The sequence below is a fragment of the Carlito syrichta genome, unplaced genomic scaffold (assembly GCF_000164805.1).
Source record: "Carlito syrichta isolate Samal-C Ts95f unplaced genomic scaffold, Tarsius_syrichta-2.0.1 Scaffold304629, whole genome shotgun sequence".
Classification (NCBI taxonomy): domain Eukaryota; kingdom Metazoa; phylum Chordata; class Mammalia; order Primates; family Tarsiidae; genus Carlito; species Carlito syrichta.
Window position 1 is genome coordinate 477,242 of NW_007248725.1, and position 18,068 is coordinate 495,309.

General features: G+C 49.1%; 1 protein-coding gene across 1 annotated transcript; it reads left to right on the forward strand.

Moving 5' to 3' along the window:
• Positions 1–8,215: 8,215 nt before the first annotated feature.
• Positions 8,216–15,845, forward strand: CHI3L1 (chitinase 3 like 1). The gene is made up of 10 exons (XM_008060462.1): positions 8,216–8,410; positions 8,691–8,720; positions 9,673–9,874; positions 10,398–10,454; positions 11,245–11,395; positions 12,187–12,308; positions 13,458–13,581; positions 14,125–14,307; positions 14,869–14,985; positions 15,172–15,845. The coding sequence occupies exons 1-10, from the start codon at positions 8,362–8,364 to the stop codon at positions 15,310–15,312; spliced, it is 1,176 nt and encodes a 391-aa protein (XP_008058653.1). The 5' UTR covers positions 8,216–8,361; the 3' UTR covers positions 15,313–15,845.
• Positions 15,846–18,068: the final 2,223 nt, after the last annotated feature.

Sequence of the window (18,068 nt, forward strand, 5' to 3'; positions counted from 1 at the left end):
GTAATCCTGACTATTGATACCACAGCAAATACACCCTTAGACACAGGCTTCTCTGTATAAACTGACATTGGGCCTCTTAGACTGAACCACAGCATGACTGACTCAGAATCTCTGGAGGGGCTCTGGTCTAGTTTCTAGAACAGAGCTCAGCAAATTAGTTGTCAGTTTTTTAAAGTTTTATTGGAACACAGTCATGCTCATTGGGTCACTATTCTCTCTGGTTGATTTCCTGCTTTCAATGAGTAGCCACCTGGAGTGAGCAACTGATCAAAACACATACAACTTTGTAGAAGTAGACTGTCTAACCCAAGACCAACCCAAGAAGTAGACTGTCTAACCCAAGAAACAAAATTAAATTACTCAGGACTAAATGGACTAATGAACTGATTGCATCATGTTTAATATTTTATTTTAGTGAACATAAAAAATATTTCTGTTTATATATCACCCTCAGTTTAACAGATTATACCTACACAAACTGGAATAAAGCATACTTAAAAAAAATTTTGGCCAGGCTCAATGGCTCAGCCTGTAATCCCAGCACTTTGGGAAGACGAGGTGAGTGGATTGCCTGAGCCCATGGGTTCGAGACCAGCCTGGGCAACTTGGTGAGACCTTGTTTCTACAATAAATAAAAAATTAGCCAGGTGTGGTAGCACGCGCCTATAGTTCCAGCTGCTTGGAAGGCTGAGGTGGAAGGATCGCCAGAGCCCAGCAGGTCAATACTGGGGTGGCCGTGAGTGTGCCACTGCACTCCAGTCTAGGCAATGGAGTGAGACTTCAACTAAAAAAAAAATTTTTTTTTAATAATATACTTTATTTAGGGCAAACCCCTTGGGTCCCCTCCCATTGTGGGAGCTTGTCTTTCTGCTCAATAAATCCTGCTTTATATATATATAAATTTAACCCACTATAACCACAATACTAACATTTTAACATGTAATGAGTCTAACATTTTAACATGTAATTGAGATTTTTCCTTTTTTTTTTTCATTTTATGTCTTCAAATCCAACGTTTATTTTTATACTTACAGCACGTGCAAGTACCCTTTAAATGTCATTTTGTACCAATTGGACTTTCAAAAGAAAAAAATTCCATGAAGAAACTTAATATAGATTATAAACTAATATGTCATAAGGACAATTTAAAAAGAATAATTGTGCAGATTATAAAGACCTATATTTCTTGGCCTTGTGTACAAAACAGTTTTCATAACTCTCATAGCCCTTGTCACTGTCTTTTCTTATAATGTTGGGGTGCATTAGGCCTCAGAAGCTAAACATATACTCTAGCACCTGGAAGGCTGAGGTGAAAGGTTTGCCTGAGTCCAGCAGGTTTAGACTGCGGTGGCCGTGAGAGTGCCACTGCACTCTAGCCTGAGCCTCTGGCTATAATGAAATTCTCCAACCTGCCTTGTCTGATTGTAGGTCATAAAGACTCTGTTTCCAAAGAGATCCTGACTAATTCCCTGGAGGAGGAAATACTGCACAAAGAGACCAGAAGATCTGAACAGACAGACTTTGCTGGGCTTCCCCACTCAGTCTGTTAGAATTTGAGCACATCCTTTATGTCCAATCATGTTTCTACAGAGTTGTCTACTATGCCCATCTATTGACAACTCCATAAAAGGCCCAAGAGGGCAGGGTATGGAGAGCTTCCAAATAGCTGGACAAGGGGAGGTTCCTGGAGAATGGTACGCCTAGAGAGGGCATGGAAGCACATGCCTCTCCTCCCTTATCTTGCTGTACACATCCCTTCAACTGTATCCTTTAAAATGTCCTTTACAGTAAACCCGGTAAATGTGTTTCTGTGAGCTGCTCTTACAAGTTAATTGAATCCAAAGAGGAAACCCCAACTTCAAAGCCAGTCAGTCAGAAGTTTCTGAAGAGAAGGCAGTCTCATGGTACTAAGCCCTCAGCCTGTGGGATCTGATGCTATCTCAAGGAGGATGGTGCAAGAATGGAGCTGGAGGATGTTCAGCTGGTGTTCGCTGCAGAACTGACTGCTGGCTTGATGGTGGGGAGAAACTCACACACGTTTGGTCACGGAAGTCTTCTGTGGTTGAGTAAGAGACAAGAAAAAACACAGTTCATGTTTTTTCCCCCAATCAATACCTTTACAAGTTCCTTTACTTTTTATGACCAAATATTCTATTTTATAAATTTGAGGGGAGAAATTGTAACCAAACAAATCAGTATAGCTTATCTCCCTCTAGGTGGAATTAATGTTTATTAATATGTAGGTTATTTACATAGGTGCAACAAGAATCTTTCCTTTTTCTTACCAGAATATAACTGAATATTGACTATGCCAAAAAGTTCCTTTAATTAGGTATGTGTTAAAGAAAAAAAATTCCAATGATACTTGTTAAAGCATGGTGAGGAAGACTTTATTCAGGACCATTGTGATAGGTATAGGCAACAGGGTCTTGCAGTCGGGGAGAGAAATTGGGCTCAACTCTGAAAACAATATGGGCAAGTGGGAATTTATAGCCAAGGAGCAGGGTGGAATCTGTGGTAGAAATTACTAAAAAGAAACAACATGGGCAAGTGGGGGGGGCAGGCAGGGATTCTTGCTAAACTAACCTAAGCTTAGAAACCTGATCAGATTTCAAGGGTGATCAGGCATCAAGGGTGGTCGGGGGGTGGTTCTTGATAAATTGACTTAGCAGAGCTCTTTGCCAAATCTGGATTTTACAAGGAAGGGTACAGATGGGCCCAGGAGAAGGTTCAGAAGGTTCACAATCGTTTTTGTCTTATGTGAAACCACTAATTAAGGAACAAAGACAACACTTTACATGTGAAAAAGATACCTATGAAGTCCTCCAGAAAAACACTGGTATGATTTTATAACATGAAATTCCAGCCTCACCAGTAGTTAAGAATTACATTTCCTGCCAGGACAAGAATATTAACAAATATGGAAATCTTAAGAGAAGGTAGTGCTGATAGAATACTTTGCACATCAAAGTAACTCATTCCCAGCCCTAGGAGCTTTACAAAGCCTCCGGACAGACGTCTACTGTAAGGCCGTAATATCATGTGGCTCTAATTTTGCTAGCCATACAAAAAGAATGTATGACTTGATCAACACTTCTTGCTTTGCCAATGGAAATACATTTTGGTCAAATAAAACAAAATATAATTTCAATGATGCTGAATCAGAAAGTTATTAAGCAACATATGTGGTCAAACCCATGGATCAAGGGCAAGAACTTGCCCACAAGGAAGGGAACACTGTAGAAACCAGGTCAGACCCTTTGCCCTGCTGGCTTCGTTTGTGACTCAGTCCCACTGAGGGGTAGGCATGGGGACCATTTGTATCTGGAGATAAACCCAAAATAACGGGTTATCCTGACTGATTTAGGACTCTAGCGTAATAAACCTTGACTACTTGCTATAAATATGGGCTCCCTGACAAGGACAATCTGGTCCCTGACTTATGCTGTGCTGACAAGTGGAGATGTGTTGCGAAAACGACGAACCCATGAGAAAGCTGCTGTCCACTATGTGTGATGACCTTGGTCATCCTTTTCTCCCCCTCAAATACTTGCTGTGCTTTGTATTTGAGAAACCAGCCTTCCTGAAGTCTGACTCCCTTTCACTTTTTACAAGTAATTGTTCTCTTCTCTAAATGTTTCTGCCTTTGCGTCACTGACAGCATCTGTTGTGTGCCAGCACCACTACCGAGCTGAGGATTTGGAAATGACTTTGAACTTCTGCCTAGCAGAAGTTCACCATCTGGAGGAAGAGACCTGCCTGTAAAAAGGAGAATTCTTCTTCAAGTATTAATATATGGTGGGGCATTAACACCATCTCTGTTTGCAAGGACACCCCATGCAAATAAAAGGAATCTTCAAATCAGTCATGCCCAAGAGGCCACCTTGAGCCTACCTTGGTCTCTGAGGGGTGCTAATGTCTACCCTCAGGCTCTTAATCTAGCTTCTTCTTGTGCCTCCCTCCCACTCTCACCCTCCAGCTCTATGCCTCAACCGCTTTGAATTCTTCCACTTCCTCTTCCCCGGGTTTCTGCAATTTATCCTGCTTCATACACTTTTTTAAAAAATTATTTAATTTTTAAAGATGAGGGTCCTGCTCTATTACCCAGGTTGGTGTGATCATAGGTCACTGCAGCCTCAAACTGGGGTCCAGCAATCCTACTGCCTCAGCCTCTCAAGTAGTTAGGACTCCAGGCGCATGTCACCCGGCTACACACACTTTTTTTTTTCTGACCCAGCTAACACTTACTCATCCTTCCCTCTTCAGCTTAAGCATACATCATTTCCTAAGGGAACCTTTGCTGACCACATACACCCTGTGATAAAGCCTCCTAACCCTTGGGATTGCCTTGTTGAAGTTCTCACAGTTGTAATAAATTACTTGTTAGTCTTTGTTTAATGTCCATCTTCTTTACCAGGCAGTGTGCTTCATGAGGACGGGGACAGCCTGTTTTCACTCTCCTTTCTGTCTCTACCACTTATCACAATGCAAAGCAGCAAATATGTACACTTGATAAGCATTAGCTGAACAAAATCAATGTCATATGCAGGCCTAGAAATATTTGATCAGGGAAATTAGGAAAGGACACTCATTTTGTGGTTTTAGGTTACATTTTGAGTCCCTTCTTCACAGTGACAACAACTATTGAGTGAGATGGAATTTTGAGAACATCACATTTTAAGCTCAGAATATGAGTTTGGAGTTATATGCCATTTTGAGATCATTTATTCATGTATCCAGCCATTCAGTGAACACTTCGCTAAGCATCTACTGTGTCTCAAGCACAGGGATAGATACAAAGGTGGAGAAAATGAACTACTCCTTGCCTTTACTGAGTTCATAGTCTAGTGAGAGAGGCAGACATTAATAAAACATTCACTCCCACACACAACATGTGAAATTATAACTGAGTCAAGTATTAGGAAAAGAGCTACAAAGCACTCTGCAGGCCCAGCAGGGGGTTTTCCATCACCCAGAGAATGCCTTTTCTGCAGAGCTTCGGTGCCTGCTGAGCTTCAGTCTGAAGGAGGCGGAGGATTGAGCCTGCCAAAGAAAGGTAGTGTGGGGCGACAGTTCTCCATCGGTCCCCTGCATCTCCTGCATATCTCATGAGCAGAGACACTGGCCGTATGTGTTCCAGCCCTATCTTTTCAATGACGTTTGTGTAGTAAGCAGCCTTGGAAGATTAAAAATAGTGTCCCCCGGCTCGGTGTGGTGGCTCACACTTATAATTCTTGCGCTCTGGGAGGCCGAGGCAAGAAGATAGCTTGAGCCCAGGAGTTCGAGACCAGCCTAGGCAACATAGCGAGACCTTGTATCTACAAAAAAAAATTTTTTTTTAATTATCCAGGCATGATGGCATACACCTGTGGTCCCAGCTACTCGGAAGTCTAAAGCAGAAGAATCACCTGAGCCTAGGAGGTTGAGGCTACGGTGAGCCATGATGATGCCACTGCATTCCAGTCTGGGTGACAGAATGGGAAAATAAAAGGGGAAAAGGGTGTTCCCTTCCAAAGCAAAAGGCAGGGTTTTTGTTTGTTTGGTTTGGTTTGGTTCGGTTTGGTTTGGTTTTAACCATCCAGCAATAAAGATAATGTCTCCCTTACCTTGGGCTGGTCAACATGAGGAAGGCTTACTGCTCATTTACAAGAGATTTGGGTTCCTTAAGCTAGGGATCCCTCTGCTGTGTTATAACTAAACCACTGCATGCACAGCATCTACCTGGATTCCTCCAACATCAACCCCATGGGACTTGGGGACCCAGGGGAACTGACTCAAACATGAAATTCATGTGACTTACTGTACCATGGATAGCAAAAGTCCTTTGTCTCTGACCTGTGAGTCTATGAGTCTTGTGTCTTCTGCCAGCATCCATGAAACTGCAGCCATGAAACTTGCAAGTAGCATACAAATCTCAGACCCTTCATAGTTTTTTTTTTTTTAGTTGGAGTCTTACTCTGTCACCCAGGCTAGAGTGCAGTGGTACTCCATCGACCTGCTGGGCTTCGGCGATCCTTCCACCTCAGCCTTTCTTTTTCTTTTCTTTTCTTTTTTTGAGCTGGAGTCTCACTCTGTGGCCCAGGCTGGAGTGCAGTGGTGCACTCAAGGCCACCCCAGCGTCAACCTGCTGGGCTCTCGCAATCCTTCCACCTCAGTCTTCCAAGTAGCTGGAACTACAGGCGCGTGCTACCATGATCGGCTAATTTTTTATTTATTGTAGAGTTGAGGTCTCACCAAGTTGCCCAGGCGGGTCTCGAACCCGTGGATTCAGGCAATCCACTCACCTCGGCCTCCCAAAGTGCTGGGATTACAGACTGAGCCACAAAGCCCAGTCCCTTCATAGTTATTGACAGGCAAGCAGATGGCCTATACAAAGGTCCTGTGGTCGTTCAGTATAGCAAGCATAAGAACTGAAAGAAGATACATATGAGTGAAGCCAGAGAGCATGGAGGGAGATGAGGCTGATAGGTGTGAGCTGAGGGACCCTTGACCGATTCTACTGAGGCAGGCCTGGGGCTGTCTTGGCCATTTGTTATGACAATGCCACCTCCATGCAGGACACGTGGAGTTAATAAACTGAGCTTGTGGGCCTATGAAATGATTTTTAGCAAAGGAAGAAAGTGAAAATAAGAGGTGTTTTCCTAACATTCTGTGCTCTGCTATGGTCATGTTTGCACATGTATGCCACTTTGTAATATCTACACTAGGAATGAGAGCAAGTCTTTCTCTCAGTGCCCCAAAAGCAGAAGAATAAAATTATCATTGACCGTCACTGCTGTTGATCATCTTGGGCAGAAAAGGAGTCAGTCACCTTAAAAGAGAGAAGTGGTGACCCTTTAGTATTCACAGAGTATGATTCTAGATAAACCACTTTTGGTCCACTCCTCTTGCAATGAAGACATGAGATTGTTTAAGACCTCTCTCTCTCTCTCTCTCTCTCTCTCTCTCTCTCTCTATCTATCTATCTATCTGAGTTGGGGTCTCTGTCACCCAGGCTGGAGTATAGTGATCACAGCTCACTATACCCTCAAAATCCTGGGCTCAAGCAATTCTCCCAGCTTAGCCTCCAGAGTAGCTGGGACTACAGACATGGGCCACCATGACCCATGGCCACCGTGACCCATGGCTATCTGAGTTTAGAGTAAGAGAAAGGGAGAGAGGGAAAGAAGAGGGAGAGAAGAGAGAGAACTTTCCAAGCAAAGGCTGCCAAACCAGCCCCAATTACCTAACGTTACTGAAATGAAAGAGAATTTGTTGAAAAGCCCTCTGACCCATGCTGGCTCTTAGAATTCTGAACTTTTCACTCACTGCCTATTAATTACTTTATAGCCTGGAAAGGATGGAGTTGTCCTTGATCTTTGGCCAAAAAAAAAAAAAAAAGTGTACACAAGCAGGGGCCAAACCAGGCAGAGTCTCATTAGGAAGTTTTGTTTTTATCCTAGGGGTGATGAGAAGCCAACGAAGGATTTCAGGGAGGAGACATATCGCTGGGCTTGGGTCCCAAAGTCTCACAGAGAGGGGGGTGGAGGTTATTGATCTGAGATGAGCTGTGCAGCTGAGTGGCCCACATTGGGCTTGCGACAGATCCTTCTCACTTATCTTTCCTGGCATTTCACAAAGGAAGCAAAACAGCAACAGGGCTCAAAGCATCCTTGGGAATTTCCCCATCCTCTCCCGGCTTTCCCTCCAAATAATCAGCTCATAAATTGCTCAAAAGAGAGGGCACGGACCCAAAAGGGAGAGCTGGCTCACGGCTCTTGGCTTTTCTTCTCCCAAGGCTGTCTGGCCCTTACCTAGCCTGGAGGCAGAGAGAAAGTCTGAGAGGGAGGGTAGGTCAGGCAGGGCAGGGCTGAGGCCCGGGAGAAAATAGCAGCCTTGTTTGGGGGCACTTCAGCTTATGTAACTCAACTGTGCCCAGCTTCAACCCAGCCTAAAATGAGGGCTGGAGATGCAGAGATAGAGGCTGCCAGAAAAACTGGGAAATTGCTGGCCAGGGGAGTTGTGGTGGGGTACAGAAGGAATGGGAGGAAGGTCTTTGGAAATGCCGCTGAGTCACACTCCCAGAAACCCCCATCATCAGCCTGGGAGCTCTTCTGCTGGCAGGTGCTGCCTCTTGAAGACCTGGCCCAGGGTTTTCAACACCCAGGAGGTTTCTCAATCTTGCTAGCGGACCACAGCACTCCCCCGCCTCCACGTGCCAGCTTCATGGTTCTCTCACAGCTCATTTCCCATAAAAGGGATGGTTTGGGGCGTGGAGGAGTGGGGAGGCACAGTAATAAAAAGGAACTGTGGGCCTGGAGAAGAGTCCTTGTCTAGGTAGCTGGGTACCAGGAGCCCGTGGGGCACGGAAAGGGGCCTTACATGCCCTGCTCTGCTGCAGCCAGCATGGGACTGAGGGCAGCTCAGACAGGTCTCTGGGCTGTGGGGACTGTTGTGGATTTTCAGGTCAAAGTGTTCAGACAGCCTACAGAGCCCCTGCTCAGTGGGCCTGGTCACCCACCTGCTGGCGGTGGGGAGAAAGGCAGTTGGGGAGGGGCAGAGGTTGGGGAGGGGCAGAGGTTGGGGAGGGACTGAGGCTACAGCTAGGAGAGAGGGAGGGAGAGACAGAGCAGGGGAGGGAGGAGGGGGGAGGCTCCAACTGCCTGGGGGAGGCAGCACTTGCTGGGATCTGACCCTGGATTTCCCTTCAGGCTTTGCGGTCCTGGTGCTGCTCCAGTGCTGTAAGTAACCCCCACCCCACACTTGAAGTCCTGGGAGGAGGCGTGGTGAGGGCCCAGGGTGGGTGTGGAGGAGGCCTGGGCACCAGGGAATACTTTTCCAGTTTCTTCTGTGATCCAAGTGGCTTGGCAACATTCACACTTGTTAAACTGTGGTGATGAGTGTATGGGCGTTTCATATTATGCTCTTCTGTATACTAGAAAATTCTCAAAATAGCACACTTAAAAAGGTTCAGGTTCAGCAAAGGCTTAGACTAGCAGCCCCTGGGAACCACTAATACAAGCTCAGTAGCCGCATAAATGATGTCCACTGTTCTGCCTCCCCAACCAAGAGGCCAGAAAAGACTGAATTTGCAATAGGAGAAGTTAGAATTAGAGGAGAGGAAGGACTTCCTGGTCCCTTGTGATATTGTGCCCCAGCTTGGGAGACCTGCCAAAGGAGCCCAGGACTGCCTTCTGGGTGGGTTACAAACTAGCGGCACTTCCATCAGGCGGCAAAGAAGAGGGGGGCAACAGCCCCTTTTGGATCAGGGACCCCAATGCAGGTCCTGAAAAGCTCCAGCCTTGAAGGTGGCAGCCATGTCTGACACTGCCTGTCTTGGGCTGGGTTCTTCCTCTTCCACAAAGGCACTGCCTCCAGGAAGACTTTTGTACTTGCCACGGAGTCCCATTTACCTTTATTCATCAACTCCTACCCTCACCCCACATGATGTCCTATTTTTAGTTTGCAGGATATTCATCCACTGTGTTTGCTCTTTTCTAAGCATTTTCAGAATAGGCCTTATTTTCATCTGAGAACTCCCCAGAGGCAGGGGCCTGCTCCTTTCACTTAAGAATTTGGGTTCTGCACACTACTCTGCCCCACCCCTCTCCCCACCCCATGAATGCTCAGCTCTGGGCTCATCCGGTCTCTTGCTGAATCCTGGCCAGGCCTCAGCCCAGACTTCTCCTCCAGGCTCTGCATACAAACTGGTCTGCTACTATACCAGCTGGTCCCAGTACCGAGAGGGCGATGGAAGCTGCTTCCCTGATGCCATTGACCACTCCCTCTGCACTCACATCATCTACAGCTTTGCCAACATAAGCAACAACCAGATTGACACCTGGGAGTGGAATGATGTGACGCTCTATGACACGCTGAACACACTCAAGAACAGGTTGGGCCACGGGCCGGCCAGGACAGGAGGAAGACAGAGGGTTTGCTGGGCTGGTCCCAGGGCAGGGCAACCCCACCCAGGAGAATGGCAGAGGGCCCACAGTCCCCACCTCTGGGTGGAGAATGGGGCTTTGGCTTAAGTGGGAGGCGGTGATGGAGGTGGGTGCTGGGCAGTATTTGGGGTGATGACAGAGGCGGGCTGCAGGAGGTATGGCTGAGCTCCTCAGGCAAGGGAAGCCCTCTTCTTCCCCTAGGGGTGTCCTTCCCGGGAGCATGCCAAATGCTCAGGACTCTGCTTTGCTGTGCTCTGGCTTGCCCACTAAGGGAACAAAAATGGGCAGCATATCCCAGAGGAACTGCCATGATGCCTGTGACCTCTCAGAACCCTGAATGAGAACATCAGAGGCCTAATCCAGCCTCTCACCTAAAGCTAAAAACCTACTATGGCCTCCCAGAAATGGGCCTACCCAGTATCACAACAACTTCATTCCACCCCTGCCCTCCCTACCTCTCTGTGCCCGCAGGAATCCCAACCTGAAGACCCTCCTGTCTGTCGGAGGATGGAACTTTGGATCTCAGAGGTAAGACCCATTCTCCGGGGCAGGACTACAGAGGATAGTGGAATATGAGTGAGGAGGCTTGGATCTCCCCCAGCTCTAGGGGCTCCAGACTGGCTAGACACAGAAGTCTATCTTGTTGTCTGGGGCCTGCCTCATGTATAGTCAAGAAACCAGAGCCCAGAGAGGGAGAGGAGCCTGCCAAGAGTCACACAGCAAGTTGACAGCAGATCACCTGATTCCTTGCCCATGCTCTGTTTACTACCACTCAGGCCTGAAAACATAAGACTTCTGGGGCTACTGCCTGAAGGCCAGAAGGAGAGGCATGGAAATCAGTAGGAAAATCAGGGGTGTAGAGACGCTGGGAGGATGCTTTAGAGTAGGTAGAGTTGAATTCAGCCTTGGAAAAGGGGTGGGATGGCCATAAATGTTCCCACTTATTCAGTGCTCATTGTGTGTCTGTCATCCTTTCCCACCAGTATTGCATGTCATCCTCATAACAGCACTGTGAGCTGTTATAATTATCCCCACTTTATAGAGGAAGAAACTGAGACTTAGACTTAGGCTATAACCTGCTCAAAGTGGCTGGCTAGCTTATGATAGAGCCAGGCTTGGAAACCAGGACTGTCTGGCTCCAGAGCATATGGATTTCTACTAGAAACCTACTATGGTTTCTAAGATTCCTGGAGGTGGGTCCTGTGCCAACCATGTCCTCCTAGAGCTGTGGAGCTCCAGGCCCCAGAAACCCCACCAGAGGGCCATGGCACCTAGCATAGCAATGCTGAGCACACTATGCGGGTGATTTTGGTCCTAGATTTTCCAAAATAGCCTCCAATGCCCAGAGTCGCAGGACTTTCATCGAGTCAGTGCCACCATTTCTACGGACCCATGGCTTTGATGGGCTGGACCTAGCCTGGCTCTACCCAGAACGGAGAGACAAGCAGCATTTCACCACTCTAATCAAGGTGCTGGTCAAGAAAAAGGAAGGGAGGTGGGCAGCCATCAGGGAGTGGATTACAAGCTGTCTTCAGCTAATGTCTCCCTGGGGACAGACAGAGGGACTTCAGCCTCCTCACTGCAGGGTCCTAGGACCCTGGGCCCTGGAGATCTTCCACAGTAAGGGAGACATCTTGCGACCATGGTGAAGGTGGGGATGGGTTCCTAAGTGGTAGAAGGTCATGACTGGGCAGAGGACCCACTCATCACTACTGACTTAGTGCAATGTCATTGTCCACTCTTCAGTCCCATACTGATGCACTCACTACCCAGCATGCACTGTGTCCAGGGACACTCAGCTCCATCTGGGGGCAAACCAAGCATCTCCAGTTACCAGGGGCAGAGTGATGGTCTATACAAATTGTCCACAATATCGATATAAATCACTTTAGTTTCGTGGTTTCATGAGCCAGCTAGGACAAAACCCAGAGAGGCAAATGTCTCAACATCCTTGGTGTGACCATTGTGATCACCCACTGCTCTGACGGTCCATCCAGGACTGGGCATAATTAAGTGCTGATGAGTATGTATGGGGCTTGGAATCGAGATGGTCCAAACAGTTTTCTGGGGAAAGGATGGGTGGTCCTGAGGGTGGGACCACTGATGAGCTCCTTTATTATTTCCACAGAGCCCCAGGCAGGGCGGGGATCATAGCAGATGGGGAAGGTCAGTGAGGTGCTCAGAGACCTCCGTCTCCCTCGACGACTTTCCTTCGCACACCACCGGATCCCTTTCACTCACTTCCCTGTCTTCCATCTAGGAAATGAAGACTGAATTTGCGAAGGAAGCCCAGTCAGGAAAAGAGCAGCTCCTGCTCAGTGCCGCAGTGTCTGCGGGGAAGGTCACCATTGACAGGGGCTATGACGTCGCCCAGATATCCCAGTGAGTCAGCCTCCACAGAAGCTTCTGCCAACACTCCTCCTTTTCCAGGCCAGCATTGGGTGTAGACTTAGGAGACAGGGATCCTAGTCCCACTTTTCCAAAACCTAGATGTGTGACCTTGAGCAAAACACTTCTCCACCCCGTGCCTCAGTTTCTCCATCTGTCAAATGGAGCATCATAATCCTTGCCCTTTTTTACTTGGAGTGCTGTTAACCAATTGAGAAGGCTGCTATGAACATATTTTGAAAAAGGAAGTAGAAAAAGCTATACAAACCCACCGGCCACCACGGGATACTTTCTCCATGGAGGCTGGGCAGAGTGCTTGTCCCAGGAAGGGCAACACGGCAGCGTGAACACCTTCTAGAATGCAGGGAGGTCCTCAAGGTGCTCTCTCACACACAGGCAACCTCCTTTCCTGTTGGCTTCGCACCTTCTGGCGGGTGGCAGGTCTTACTCAGCCCACACCCTGCATGTGAGCAGGAGCTGACAGCCAAACACCTCATCTCTCCCTGAAGCAAAGGCACAGACCTTGGGAAACCCAGGGGCAAGAGAGCAAGACTTCACCATGACTTTAGTATCTTTGAAATGAGATTTGGAATCTTCTTTAGGGTTTTAGGGAGGTGTAAATTCAGTGTTTCATTAAATTGATCCTTGCGGAGGGCGGGAAGAGGTGGCTCTCAGCCACTTGCCCCAAATACCTGAAGCTCATATTCATGCAGTCCACCCGCAGGCTACACCGTAGGGCAGGTGTACAAAACCTTCTTCCACCTCAGTGCAGCTTAGGCTCAGGCCGGACTTTGGTCCTGCCGTCCCCCCACTAGGCTGTCTGCTGAGGCTACTATTAATTTGCTTTCACCAAGATGAGCATGGCAGGAGTAGAGAGGTAAGGTGAGATGGAAGCTGGTTCCCAAAGGTGTGCTGAGTGGAGCAGAAGACCCCACTCTTGCCTGAAGTGCCCGTGTGGGGCCCTGAGCCTGCTTCCTGGCATGGCACGGGAAGGTGGAGCAGCAGCCAGGATAACAGCCACTGGGAATTGCTGGGGTTCAGGCTGGCAGCCTGTCCGGCAGCTGCCTGCTTCCCCTGTTCACATCCTGCCTCAGCCTTAACTTTTCTCATTTCCTGCCTCTCCCTCCACCCCTTCCTCCTCAGACACCTGGATTTTATGAGCATCATGACCTACGATTTTCACGGAGTCTGGCGCCAGACTACAGGTCATCACAGTCCCCTGTTTCGCGGCCAGTCGGATACAAGTCCTGACAGATTCAGCAATGTTGTGAGTAACCGGAAGGAGGGAAGGCTAGGAGGAGGCCGCAAAGACCTGCCACCAGCCAGTGCTCACACACCAACCCCTCTACTTCTCAGCACAATCCTGAAAAGGCAGGATTACCGGGCCTAGTTCACAGATGAGGAAACTGAAACCCAAAGTCTGTGCATTCTCCATGGCTCCAGAAGAGTGGCCTGCAGGGGGCACTGAGTGAAGGCAGGAGACAGCATGGAGAGAGGCTGGGGGAAGAGGAGGTGGGAGTCTAGCCTCACCCTGCCCTTCGCTTGCAGTGTAGCCAGAGCCAATCGCCTGGTTTCTGCACCTGTCAAATAGTAATAATCCCTTGCTCTGCCTAAAATGATTTGTTTGAGAATGAAGCCATAAAATTCATTTTAAACTGACATTATCAGTTCCCAGAGGGATGCAGAATCTCAGATACGCCACGTACCTATTACCCCTGTCCGAGGCAGCAGTATTAACAGCGTAGCCTTTCGCATCCCACACCACTGGCCCAGCTAACTGCTCGCACTGTCTCTGCCTTACCCTGCCCAGGACTATGCTGTGGGGTACATGTTGAGACTGGGGGCTCCTGCCAACAAGCTGGTGATGGGCATCCCCACCTTCGGGAAGAGCTTCACTCTGGCCTCTTCTGAGACGGGTGTCGGAGCCCCAATCTTGGGGCCAGGAACACCAGGCCGGTTCACCAAGGAGGCGGGGACTCTCGCCTACTATGAGGTAATAGAGTTGGGGGAGAAGGTACGATTTACCCTGACATCACCAGCACCCTGGGGAAGGTGATGCCCCTCCCCACCCTTGCTTTTGTTCAGGTGACCCAGCTTGCCTGAGGAAGAGGGGGGTGGTTAGGCCTTTTGCTACTAAAAGTCCAGCGGGTGCAGGCACTGGGTCTACATCACCCAGTTCCCGGGATACCTCCCTGGCTGCAGAGCCTAGGTCTTCCTTCCAGCCCAGGAAAGAGCAGTGGCCAAGAGGCAGACTGCTTCATTCTAGCCTCTGCTGCTTTTGGCCTTGGGCCTGTCCTCATTTCTCACATCTCAGTTTAAATAGAGAAAGAATCAGAACCCCCCCAGAGCCCTCAAGCTAAGACTGCCACACATTCTGGGACATTTGCATCTGCTTTACATAAATTTGCATGAGGTCTGCAGCCTACAAGCCCTGGAGAGAGTAAGGCTACATGATGAAGCAGGGGCTGAAAGAGATTTGGGAAGTGACATCTCCTGGTGACCTGCAAAGTCTCGGCACAACCCCAACACAATCTCTGTTCTGTTTTCTGCTCAGATCTGTGACTTCCTCCACGAGGCCACAGTCCATAGACTCCTGGGCCAGCAGGTCCCCTATGCCACCAAGGGCAACCAGTGGGTGGGATATGATGACCAGGAGAGCATCAAACGCAAGGTAGGTTTCCCCAAGGCCACATCTCAGGATAAAGAGGAAGAGGGAGGCCTGCTCCAAGCAGGCAGGGTCCAGTTCCTGCGCTGGGGACTGGGCTGAGTGGGTTTCAGTTACCCACAGGGCACGTTTTCCCCATACACACCCCAGCCCAGGGAACCCAACCTTGCCCCTCTGGGCCTCCCCTGCCAGGTGCAGTACCTGAAGAACAGGCAGCTGGCGGGCGCCATGGTGTGGACCCTGGACCTGGATGACTTCCAGGGCTCCTTCTGCAGCCAGAATCTGCGCTTCCCTCTCACCAGTGCCATCAAGGATGCACTCACTTCGACTTAGCCCTCTGTCCTTCAGCACACAGTAGGGACCAAGGAAGCCCCCTCCCCCACCCTCTGGCTTCAGCTGGCCAGAAGCCTGGTCATGCACCACACTGAGTCCCCAGCTAAGCCTCAGTCCCCTCCCTTGGAACTTGTGCTGAGAGCCAGAACACCGAAATTTGAGCTCAGCTCTGGTCGGCAGAGAGGTAGGGTTGAGGCTCTAGGGACAGTGAGGGCCCGGGGAGGAGCACACTATAAGACATAGGATCAGTACACACCTGTTGATTAATGGAGATGCTCACAGACCCCAAGCCTGGCACGAGGGAATTTCTTCAAGTCCCTTCCTTACCCACACCCCTCCTCATCAAAGGATACCATTTTGGCAAGCTCTACCACCAAGTGGCCAAACATCCTACAAGACATAGTGACCATACTAATTATACCATCTGCAAAGCCCAACTTGAAACCTTCACTTAGGAATGTAATCATGTCTCCTATCCTACTTCCCTTTCCTAATTCCCCAGCTGCTCAATAAAGTCTAAGAGCTTAACAGTGTGTTGGCACTTGTTGGAGTCTATCTTTGTGGACCCACCATTGGACTTACCAGCCCCATCTCTTTTGGATTCCTTTCTCTGAGGCTTGGGAGCCCTGAGCTTGCCAAGGTGAAACCACCATGTCCTCTGCCAGACCCCAGGGAGCCTGAATGGTAGGCCCCCATCCTCAGATTCAGGTACCTTGGACTCAACCCAAGCATGGCTGTTGGCCTTCCAGATATTAAAGTCATTGTCATCCAGACTTCTAAATTAAGTTCCTTGTTGAAAGATACCTCTTCTCTTTCCTGAAGGCTAGCAGGCACTGGGAAAGAAGCCCTTAATTTAATCTCTTCTGACCTACAGGAAGGTGGTGGCAGCCCTAAACTCTGGACCCTCGGGACCAGAAGGAAACACAGACCATCTCATGCCTCCCTCCTGCCTCCTGGGGCTGGAGTATCTTGAGAGATGACCCTCCAGCCTCCCCCATCCTCCCATCAAGGGGCAGTTCATAACCCTGGAGGCAAGCCCATCCCATTGCTGGACTGAAGTCTGTCAGCCATCCTAGTGCTGGGCTTAGCCCTCTGTCCTGTTCACCTCCCCTCATACCCATTCCTCGACCCATATGGAGATCAGAGCACCTCTGTTTAAGCGGGCCTGAGGCACGAGGTTTGGGGGAGGATGGGATGGGATGACTTGGAAAAACAGCCAGTTTTCTAACCTTTATGAGATGGAGATGCTCTCACCAGGTTCTATTGCGTTCCCAGGGCCCTAGGCATGCCTTTACCCAAAGAGGGTCCAGATACACCCTCCAAACTAAAGATAATTTATTTGTGGATTCTCTGGTGTTTGGATTATCTGGGACTTGGGATAATCACCGGTTGGCCTGATGGTTTGTGATTCTGATTTGAGATGGAGGGAAGGAAATATCTGAAATCTGAACCAGCTGGAGCTAGGCAGATGCTACTGATCCCAAGGTCACAGCCCTGCTAAAGGCAAAGCAAGTGAGGACTTGGCCAGAGCCTGGTAAGGGGGGTACCTGGCCACTTCCCTGCTGGCCAAGAGGGGCCAAGGATTCCTTAATCCCTGTCACAGCCCACCCTACCACATGAGGGTCTTTGAAACCCCAGGACTGCAAGCCATCCTGGACAGCCAATCTCCTTCCCCTGGGGCCACCCTTCCCCCAGCCTGGGACAGGCTCTCCAAGGCTGACTCAGGGTCCTGCTGGGTTAGTCACATTCGCTTATAGCTGCAGAGTCAGAGGCCAAGGATGGAGATCGGGTCTCCAGGACCCGCTCCCTGACTGGCAAGACACTGAGTCACCCAGCAGAGGACAAGGCACCCAGGCAGGGCCAGGCCTAGAGGCTCCCAGGCTCTCCACATCCACTCCTCCACAAAGACAGCCGGGGTTGAGAGGCGGCCACACTCCTGTGTTCCCTGTCCCCGGGAAGGGGGAGAGCGTGCACCTGGCTGAGGGTCTTGAATAAACTGTATGTTTATTTTTAAGCTGTGAAATACATTTCTACATGCTAAAAGGTGCATACAACGTATTTGTGTAATTTAAAAACTTGTGTAACCACCACCCAGGACAGGAAATGAAACCTCATTAGCACCCCTGAAGCCTCTGCAGTCTCATACACGCCTGTCCCTCCACTTACAAGCAACTGCTTCGCAGGCGTTTGTGCTCACCCTGGCCTTGCCCCTTCCTTTATGGCCTTTCCGCCTACGAGCACACCTTGAAGAAGAGATGGATGATGTCACACCACTCCTGCATTCCCTCTTCTTTGCTCGGATCTCCCGTGCTGTTGGGCGTAGATGAAGTTCACTCATTTTATTCCATATTTTGCTTCATAGCTGCACAAACGCCTCATAGTTATTTATCTATCTCACTCTTGAGGAACAGTCATTTCCCCCCGGATGTCAGTAATTACAAACGCTCCTGCGAACATTCTCCTCTCTGCCTCCTGGGCGCATGTGGGCGCTCCTAGGAGTGGACTGACGGGTCACAGAGTGGGCACCTCATCCCTTGTACCAGGAGCTGTCTCACTTTTCCAGAGTGGCTACCCCAATCCACAATCCCCCCAGCAATGAAAGTCCTCATACCATCCCCTCCTTCCTGACACAGGGTATTTTCTGGCTTTCAAATGATTATCAGTCTTAACATTTCACTGAATGAGCACATCAATGACTAGAAATTAGAAATTTGGCCATACCTGCCTCATTTTCCACACTGGGAATGTCCGTGCCC